The following is an 11,104-nucleotide window of genomic DNA, read 5'->3' as shown; positions in this document are numbered from 1 at the left end:
TTTCGAGGTCAGTAATTCATGAAAAAAACAAAAACTCAACTTACCTAGTAAAACGCCGGAAAACCATAAAAGTCTGTAGCTGTTGTCCATTTTAGTCCATAGCATTTTTTCCAAATTAAACAAATTTTGTCAGACTAACGAGCAAAAAGTCTGCAATTCAGGCGGCTGAAGCCAGTAACTGTTATGCTGCCATGGAAGCCTCTCTGATGAACTGGAAGAAGAGTAAAACTGATGACGTCTACAATGACATTTTACTTTTCCGATAAGTCGCTGAATGAGCTGCAAGCAATTAAAATCAAAATTAATATGCATTTCCGCTTTTATAAAACTAATTTTTCACACTTAAAGTGAATTTAAATATATATAAAATATTTATATATTTTTTTTTTGTCTGTTTCTGCAAAATAAATTTATTATGTTTTTGCCACTTCAATTCATCGGTGCTGTCTAGTATTTCTTGTCTACATAACCTTTTTAATTAATGATTTTTTTTTTATGATAGAATGTTTGCCTTAATTAAATTTATATTAACTTATTCTAATTATAATTAAAAATATTTAAATATTTAATAGCTTAATAGTGCATAACGTGAATTCGCACTTGAGAACCTTGATAAGACTTCAGGACCATATAATTAAATATTTTAATTAATATTTTTGCCCGTTACCGCTAATTAGCGGTTATAATATTACACTTGCAGGTATGGAAATTATACTAGTGACACTATTACGTTATTTTGTAGACTTTTATAATATATGAAATAATTTTAATTATTTATGATTTGACGCTTTTAAACACCTACACCCACTTTTACATAAAATTTCCTCGACTTAGAGGTTGACGTGCTTGATTTTGTGACTCAATGTTCTTTAAATTTTTACAACCTAAACAAGCCTAAATTTTCTGTTAAAGTTATTATTTTTATTACATTAACAAGTGTAAACGATTTTATTATATATAAAATTTTATTTAAAATTCAAAAATTATGAATTGGAAGATGATTCACTGTTTAATTAAATAATCCCACATTTTCCTGAGTCTAAGAATTGTAGCACCTCATCAAATATGTCAATAGGTGTGAGTTGCATCAATTAACTTTGAATGGAGCTATTGTCTATAAATTTTGAAACAAGACAAATGACACAATAAAATTATTCTTAAAATATTTTATTAAATTTTATACAATTTTACACTTGTTTACGTTTTGTTTAGGTCTAAAGATACTCAAAAATAATTATATACATGCATCTACATTACCCACACTAAAATTTAATTTAGCTTGAAATTCTGTTGAATTACCGAAGATATTCAATAAAACAGCTTAGAGTCGTTAAATATACTTTTGTAGTAAAACTGTGAGGTCACAATTGAGAAACTTTTTAAGAATTTCTCAACAAACGTGTATCAAGCTGATACACGTGTCTTGAAAGAATGACTAACCTTACTATCTCCTGTTAACTTACGGTTGGATAGAGGTAAACGAATTTCAATTGAAATAAGCATAATAATGTGAATCTGGGTAGACCCACTTTGTATGTTAGCACCTAAAACATTCTAGATACCGTCTAGAAACCGACAACACCCTCATCAATTTTGCTGCAAATAGTGTTAAAGCACCTTTGATCCGGATATTGCTCAGTTAACGGTCTAAAGATCCCATCATATGTGAATAAAATGCTAAACTGAAAATGTGCGAAAACTTCAAATATTTTAAATTTGCTGTCTTAATTAAGTATAAAGTTCTCGTTTCTTAAACTAATTACGATACTTAATCATAATTTATTGTATTGTAATTTGAAATTAAATCACTATTTCGATTATCAAACGGTTTTTATTTTTTAAATAGTAACAGTATTTATACTCAGAGACAACTGTTGCCCATATTTCAAAGTTTCCAAAAAGACATCAAATACATCAAAAATGTATTATGTATTGAACCATGTGTTATTTTTGACGTCTACCTACGTTAAGGCATTTTATCAATAAAACTGTTTCTCATTAATATACTAATAACTACACAAACTGTATGTTTTCTACAACCTAAAAGACTCTTCGTCTTTTTCATGTAATCAAGACTATATAACCCTAGCGATCTTCAGTACATATGATTTGCCCATTAGCTAATCGGCCGTAAATACATCGGAGTAAATACTGAACTATCATTTCCATTTAGATTCCCTTTGTCCAGGAAATATTGGTTTCGTCTCCTTTATTCTCAATTTCAAAAGAAAATTTACTGTCAACTTTTATTTTAGAGATTCCTGCATGACTGAAAGTCATTACTAAAGCTGAGTCTAACCATTGGTAACTTAGAGTTAGAGAACAGGGTAGGTAGTCAAAATAGCTTTGTAAAACTAAATGCACAGTTTACTGATTATTACCGTGTCATTCAAAAAGATCATATACTTATTTGAGATACTATCATCTGTATTTGTTTGGGTAATAGATATATTGAACTGGAACTCATTAATACTGTCAAACATTCAGGATCTTTCAGAATCCTGTACTTGATCTCATATAATAACAAAACTCTGAACTTGATTTTAACGGAGTTCATCATTCATCTACTCTGAATTCCCTTTTATAAGAATATCGCCAGCAGTTGCAAAGAGAATGAGCTAACCTGAGCTAACCAGTTAAGTGGGATCATCAACATATTTGAAAGACCCTGCGCACACTACAAACATCATGTAAACAATTGCTTACGTCTTCTAATAAAGGACTAAAAATACAAATTCTCTTCTTGAAGACTTTCTTCAAATAACCACATGTAATATAAAGCTTTATATTTCTTGATAGTTGAGGAATAATCAAAATCTGCATGAATCTAAAAGTTAAATATATGTGTTACAGATCCTGAAATATTCCCCAACAGAGCATAATAAGTCTAGAGGATTTCGGTTAGATTAGGTTGAAGTTTAATATGTGACACCAATGACATTTGGATTTAACTCAACAATAAAATAATTTAAGCGCAATCATCGATGGCAATACTGACTGGGCCTAATTGCTTTTTTGCAGCGCATAGTTCTGTTAAATTTTTGATTATGTCAGTATACAGAATAAATACTACTCTAACAATGGCAGTCTGTGGTTCATAATAATACTTTGCGTGCAAGTAGTTTGACTAATATATAGTATTTTATATATGTTGGCATGGTTATTGTACAATATTCTTTCAAATTCATTAACAACGGACCACAAGGACAAGGGTAGCCATATAAAACGCGTGTTACTCATCAGAATTTCATGTCAAACTTTTTTATGAAATGCGAAATTTATGCCAAATTCGATGTATAATACGAACATTTAAAATTTGACAAAAAGTTTTGAAGGAAATTAAACAATTTTGATTTTTCTTTACACTTGCTAGTGTTTTTCTACATATAATCGGATTTTTGTGGACTTACATGCAAAATTTTATTCATTTTAAAGGATGGAACCAAAAACATCGTTCAAATGCATGCATGATTTTATTTTATAGTATATTTGTTTTTGTTATTTTTTTTTCTAGACCGTGTTCAAAATAATGTCGACTGTTTAGATATGTAATAGCAAGAGACGACAAAAAAGTTTGACAAAAAAGTTTGACAAAAAAATATGACAAAAAAGTTTGACAAAAAATTCTTATGTCTAATACGCACTCAAAGAAAAATAGGCAAATAAAAGTGCCGCAAGGCTTGAATACTTCTGTAGAAATTCTATGTGTAAATATTTTCGTAATGTTAATGTAAATTTTTATAACAGCTTTCATAAAATTCAATGACTTTAGTATGTGAATTACAAACTCTTCAAAAACATGAATTGTGGTATTTTACCGCTCGATTAAAATAAATGTTCATAAAATTAAATATTAAAATATAGAATTTAATTATTAATTTATATTTAATTAATTTTATTTAATTTATTATTATTAAAAATAATATTTATGTTCTGAATTCTTGCTTCTGATTTGCACATTTTTTCATATCAACTTTTCAATTAAAATTCTTAAGCTTTTAGGTATGCAAATAGTTATGATTTTATCTATGTAAAACATATAAAAATAGATTAATAAATATTTCAAATATTCATGAAGGTTTTTGAGCAGGTTTTCACATTTTTTAACTGAATAAACTCTTGTCTTTAACATATTAACACGATATGACAATGTCACCTGATTAACACATGTCACTTAAGCTTCTAGATGACAATTGATTTGTCAAAATAAAATATAAAATACAATTATATATGGTTTTTATATATAAAAGAAAAAAAATTAAAAAATATTCGTATTTTTACACACTTTTTAATTATATTTTATTTCATTGTGAGAACACCTTCGGATATGAATGAACACTACTACTGTATTTAAGCTGAGCTTCATTGGCACAAGTGTTATAAAAATACTTTCAAAAATAAACAAAATTAATTTTATTTAAAAATAAATACACAAAACGAATAAAAGATTGTAATTAATCAAAATTTAATGACAGCTCGACTCAGTATATTTTTCTTTCTAATTATTTCACGCATAAATCAAACAAAACTCCAACCACTTGATGTATCTATAAATCGATATTATTTGTTAAGTGGGTAAACACAAACCGCATAGGATCAACCAAATAAAAATAGATCGAATTACAATTAAAAAAGTGCCATTAATGCGTAACAAAAGAGTAACAAATCGGCCAAAGGCAACACTTGTACACTTGAGAAGTCCATAAATTAGTTTATTACCGACAACAGATACGTTGGCTATTGGCTATTGGCAGTTTTGCTAAATTTTACGCTCAATTACTCCAATTGTTCACTTGAGGTTTAATTAAAAAGGTCACAAGTTGGCAGCGGTAGCGGTTCGCTGCGTATACGTAACACGAATGAGTTTCCATGCAAAAACTCATTAAGAAAAAATTATTTAAAAAGTATCTAAAAATCACTTGAGCAAATAAATAATGCAGAAATTGTGTAACCTTAAGACTGAAGCTTGAGGCCTATGGCAGGCTGAGAATAGCGCCGCACAACAACCTTCAGCAGCTGCCAGTTGCAATTAATTGAAGTGTCACTATTGTGCGGGTAAATGGAATGTGTCATTTGATACGATCAGACGATGTCAGGGCTGACACTGGCACCAAAACAAATCGAAAGGGATTTTGGGTCTCATAATTTGACTTGCAAGCAAATAGGCATTTAGCCTGCAGCTACTTTCAGTCAGTGCAGCAGCAATGACAACTCAAACGACCAGCGGCTCAGCGGCTAAGCGGTTCAGCGGCTTAGCGGCCTGTCTTCGGTTTACTGATCGGTCGATTGCAGTTAACTAAGTTGTTTATTATTGCTGCAGTATGGCTGGAGGAACTTTTTTGAAGTCATTTTACTGCCAATGCAGTTGTTATAATTTATGTTTTTTGTGATTACAATGAGTCTTTAAAATGTCGTGATTGAGTAAGTAAAAATAAAAAGAATTATTGTTGCTTTCGGTTTTTTAATCTTTAGCACGTTTTACTTTTATTACGACAGTGAATTGAACTCGTGACATTTTAATGGATTTTTTACTTTTCCATTTTACATACGCAACTTTTATCTAAAGAAATAAAAGGTTGTTAGTGCATTATACGAATTTTTTGTCATTAGTTGTCATTTTAATTGTCGTCATTTAAATTTATTTATTTAAAAAGTATATTGCAATAATATCTTCCTCATACAACGTTTATTATCAACAAATACAAAATTTTCTTACTCAAGATAAATTATTTTTAAACGAAGATATGAAAGTAACAGTTCGTTTTAGAAAGAAGTATGAAATGTTTTTGGAACGGTGTAATTGGGAATGCAGCATATCGAATGCTATTAAATTCTAACACCTGGGATCTCTTATAAACCCAGGTGCTGAAGTAAATGAATAACAATAAATAGAAGAACTTATTTGCTTATCAAGTGCTCTTAAATTCTAGCGAATCAGGTGCTCTTATGAACCTATATTTCTGAACTATATGAATAACAATGAATAGAAGAACTTACTTGCTTTGAGGAATGACTATAGAAAAATGATGGATGATTGAGGAAAACTCTTTTAGCTGGATATATTTGTTTGATAATAAGATATTCATATGATATTCATATAATAAGATATATTCATATACTTCAAGGAATGACTATAGAAACTATAGACTACAGAAAAACGATACAAGATTGTTTTTTGTAAAAAATTCTGTGACCTTCTGGTCTATATTTCGATATACCTAAGAAGGCGTAATATTCCAAGACTTAAAAAATAAAAAGAAACACTATACCTATAATGCAATTAAAGAACAGTATCATAAATGTTATTATTACAAAGGTGTCTATCAAAATATACATTAATCGCAATTCAACAATAGTAATAAATTATCATTGTGAAAATAGTACTTACACGTACACTATATTAGCTTAAATTATACCGCCGATTGTAAGAATTCACTTAGACATATTGGTCAAATTATGTTACCATATAAGAACTCGGAGGTTTAAAAAACATATTCAATGTAATGTAACTTTTTATAGACAAGCTACAGACAGACAGATCTTTCCTACAGACAGGAAAGCCATTCGATTTGTAACAAGGTTTCCCACTGGACATTATGGAGTTAAGAAGCATCTATCGAATCTAGGTATTATAAAGGACAATAGCTGCAGATTATGTCACAAAGAAGAGGAAATAGCAAAACACATTCTATGTCGCTAGAGTCAGACTTCGGTACTTATCAACTGCCTATTTATTTATAACAGAAACAGGTAACATCTCTCCAAAGGATATAATAGCATTTTTAAATTCTACGCGCCTGTGGAAATACCTATATAGTGGGTTTGTCACAATAATCCTTAAAGGTTGCCGTGCTTTGGTGATATAACTCCCATTCCCTTTTTTAATTTAATCTAATGTAGTATATGTTGCTTAGAAATTCTAGATCTCAGGCGATTTAATAAAGATCATTTGGATGTACCTGACTCATTTTCTAGCAACTGCAGGTTATAAATACGTCTTCAAATTTCTTCATTAAATATTAAAAAATTAAGATTGACATTTTCAATTATGAAGCCAATATAATATACCAGTCTGTTTACACTCAGACAACCTGTCAATTTTTATATTGTCTTATGCCTTTGGGATAAACAAAAGCTATCGCAAAATCATCCTAAGTGAGTATCTAATAAGTGAATTATACACTATGTTGTTGCTGTCAAATCAGTAATAGTCTAGCATTGAGGCAAATATGAATTTGAACATTGTTTATACTGGTTAATTCAGTAATTAGTTTTTTGTCGCTTCGGACCAACTTGATTTGACTGATCAAAAATTCAGAGTTCCTTATAGCTTTATGGCTACTTGAATATACAAAATGGCTGACATTTTCTATTGTCATGTTTTATTGCCTTCTATATAAGATGGTTACTTCCGCTTAAAAATTTATAAAACATTTTTAAAACGACTGGAGCATATTATCTATGTAATGTTTAGAAGCATCACTCAAGAACCATAAACCAAACAGGCTTATTTGGGAGCTGTTTAAAATCTACGTTTTTCCATTAAAATTGAATAAATTAACATTATCAAGAAAATGTTATGAAATGATATTGCTTAAAAATAATTTTATAAAAGTCATTTATTATAATACTGCAGTTTTTATTCCACAATCGGTTTTGGAATTATACTACAATAATTAGTGATTTTGTCCAAAGCAATTTATATTTGTTTATAAACATTTATGCAAACATTTATTTAAAATTTTTAATAGAAAAAAACCTCAGTATTTTACTTATAAGACCGATTGGGTCTTATAAGTAAAGGTTGTTTTCAAAGTATGTATTTAAAATAATTAGCCGTTGATGCACGATAACTAACCAATTAAAATTCTTAAATTTTGAAACAATTATATATATTTAAAAAAATAATTTACACTATTTTAAATTGAAACGAACTTCAACGAGCATCAACTCACAATTTTTAATATCAAACATATCATTGAAGACAAATCAATGATTAAAGACTTCAATAAAATTAATATTATATAATATTTATATTAAAGAATATTAAATAAGCGTGAAGATTGTTATATAACTATAGCGACACAATTTAAGTATTTAATAGGGTATTATCAATTAAGATTAATATATGAAAGATTTCATCATTATTGGGGGCTTATAATACTATTTAACTTTTTTGAAATACTTTGTATTCTGGGTCAGTAATGCAATTAAATCTTCTTCTTACACAGTTTTATGCCATTTTGTTAAAATACAATATATATATTATTATATATATATACATGAATTTTTGATACATGTACTCTACTATACTAAATATCATCCGCTTTAAACTTTAGATAAATTGATACATCAAACAGAAGCACTTGGGAACTGTTAAAGTCTCCGTCCTTCTTTAAGAATGAATATATTAACATTATCAAGCAATCGTTATATATATATATCTACATATACCTACAAGTACGAATATATACTCGTAATCATTACTTGAACTATAAAACTTCATAAATTCTAGAATTTGAAAAGCTCAGCTACTACGCAACATAAATTCCAATTACAATTGTTTTAATTACACAAGTTTATTTAAACTAAAACAAAGACCTATGATTTATTACATATGCTGCCATTTCCGTTAAAATTAACTTGTTTTAATAATAATTTATAATGCAACAAATAATTAAAATAAAATAATATATGAAATATATGAAATAAAATTGTTCGTTATTCACCAAACAATTCACTTTTAAAGGTCAAAATGCACAATGAGCAAATTGAATAAATTTCAGTATCTTACAGATGTGCCATACATGACATGTAACACGGTCTGTACTACGGCTAATGATGGTGTCTGCATCAAGTCTGCTTGTAAAATTGTCCATTCAATTGTCATCATTTTGCTTTCGTATGTATCTCAACAATTGCATATCAATGAGTTTGTATGTACATAAGAACGCGTTAAACGACTAAAATGCAGAGGCGCAAAAATTGCATGCAACAAAAAATTAATTCTATAAAATAAATGCAATATTTAATTTACTACATTAACTAATTTCGCCACTGACTACAAACTATAAAATGGGATATTGACATTTTCAATTATGATTTTAGGTAACTGCAACCTCAACTTGAAAAATACGGAAAAATATGCAATGCAGCTATAGTGACATGAGATGATGTACGAAAAATTAATGAAGATGGTCAAACGAAACCAAAATAAAAATTAAAAATTAATAAGCATTAATAAGCATCGGCAACAAAACTATACATAATTTAAAATAATTTCAAATTTTATGTACTAGACATGAAAATCACTCGAGATAGATGTAAGAGATTTATAGTCTGTGTAGATTTACTCGTTTGTAGCTTTCAATTCAAAGTCATAGTTAGCCAAAGTTAGCTAATGGCATAACTTTTGACATTCTGTGACGATGAGCGTGAGAAGCCAGAGACATACGTGCATTAAAAGATACGTATACGAATAACACATCCATTGCAGTTCAACAGAAAAAGCAATAAATATGGCCAATTTCTTTGACAGCACTTAACAATGTGAAGTTGATAATGATGATGTTAATTTAGTTGAAGTTGAAGATGTTGCGCAGGTTGTGGTTCGTATGTACATACGTGGTTGTTACTGCAATCTGCATAAAAATCTCAATACAAGTATTATTAAATTAATAATAATGAACAGAAAACCACTTGTGATTACATACGAAACTGTTTTATTTCATTCATATGTTATTAAATAATAAAAAAGGCAATTAAGTAAACAAGACTGATTTTAATGAGTTTTTGCAAGCATTTGTACATAACAGATATGTCTGCCACATCAACTAGTATAAGAGAATGAATAACTTGGAGTTGTTATTAATGACCAGAGGTGTTTATTTAATATATTTTATATTTGTTTAATTTTCATAAACATCAATTTTATTTTTGATTATATTGATTTGTGCAGACATATAGAGTTTACATCAGCAACATCATTATCATATTGCCATCATATATATTCACAATTTCACAGTTTCATACTAAAGCTGAAGTATTTTTATTTTAAATTTTTCAACATTTAAAAAAAATAACAGCGCCATCATTAACAGCGACAGCATTAACAGCAGTAACTTTAACAGTTGTCGCCGCGAACTCACAACAGCGTGATTAACATTAGCTGTCAGACATTGATGGGTCGGTAATCAATCCAAAACGTCAGTTAAGTGCACAGCTGGAATAATATTTTTTTGTTTTTATTTTTTTAACAATAAAATTTGTTATCTTTACGTCTTCAGCTCTTTCTCCATAGTCTGACTTCATTATGTTTTGGTTGCCCTTGTAACGCATTTCAACATATGTTAATGACAGTGTACAAGCATCAAGCATTTCATATTTGGTATTTAGTTTTTACTTTGATTTGCTGTGGTTTACTTTGATTTCTTCGGATATATTTTGTCTATTTTGCTTTTTATGTTATCATTATGATTACAATGTATCTGTTGTTTTAGCATTGTTGTTATTGTTGTGGCCATTTCATTATTGGCATTTTTAGTCATTATATTTGATATGAAATAAAAAAAGAAACCAAATTAGACCTGCTGTTAGTAATTTTATTGAAGTTGGTTGGTATTTTAGCCGTTTAATGTGGTATTTCACACTAATTCAATTCGTAATTTTAACTACGCAAATAAATACTCAACTTAATGCTTAAGCGTAAATAGTTTTCAAAATAATAGATTTTTAAATTAATTTAACAGACCAAGTACTTATAATACATGATAAAAAAATAATTTAAATTATATATAGGAAGTATGAAGTATATTAAATTCTACAATAAAAATGGTTATAATATACTAATAACATACCAACGATACAATTGTCTAATAAAATTAACAAATATAATTAACATATCCATAGAATTTGTTTTAGTTTTACTTTGTGTTTCTAGTTCATCTTTGTTACAAATTTTAAATTATGTATTTACTTTCTGCTCTTTACTAATTTCACGCCCCTTTTGATGCTGTTAACTGTTACTTTGACATTTGTTTATAGAAAACACATACTTATTATTTTTAAAAATAACAACAATACACTGCGATCTATGAAGTCTTCA

The 11,104-nt window shown here is 28.5% G+C and overlaps 1 protein-coding gene across 1 annotated transcript in view; it reads right to left on the bottom strand.

Annotated features, from left to right (window-relative positions):
- Window positions 1–44: 44 nt before the first annotated feature.
- The window catches only part of LOC119667308, a gene marked incomplete at its 3' end in the record, with an annotated part of 92,803 nt that continues 81,743 nt past the window's right edge, over window positions 45–11,104 (bottom strand). Inside the window, 1 exon segment of the mRNA XM_038076599.1 lies at window positions 45–279. Coding sequence (XP_037932527.1) covers window positions 45–105 — 61 coding nt within the window.

The sequence above is a fragment of the Teleopsis dalmanni genome, chromosome 1 (genome assembly GCF_002237135.1).
Source record: "Teleopsis dalmanni isolate 2A chromosome 1, ASM223713v2, whole genome shotgun sequence".
Lineage (NCBI taxonomy): Eukaryota > Metazoa > Arthropoda > Insecta > Diptera > Diopsidae > Teleopsis > Teleopsis dalmanni.
This window is presented reverse-complemented; position numbering and strand designations above follow the sequence as displayed.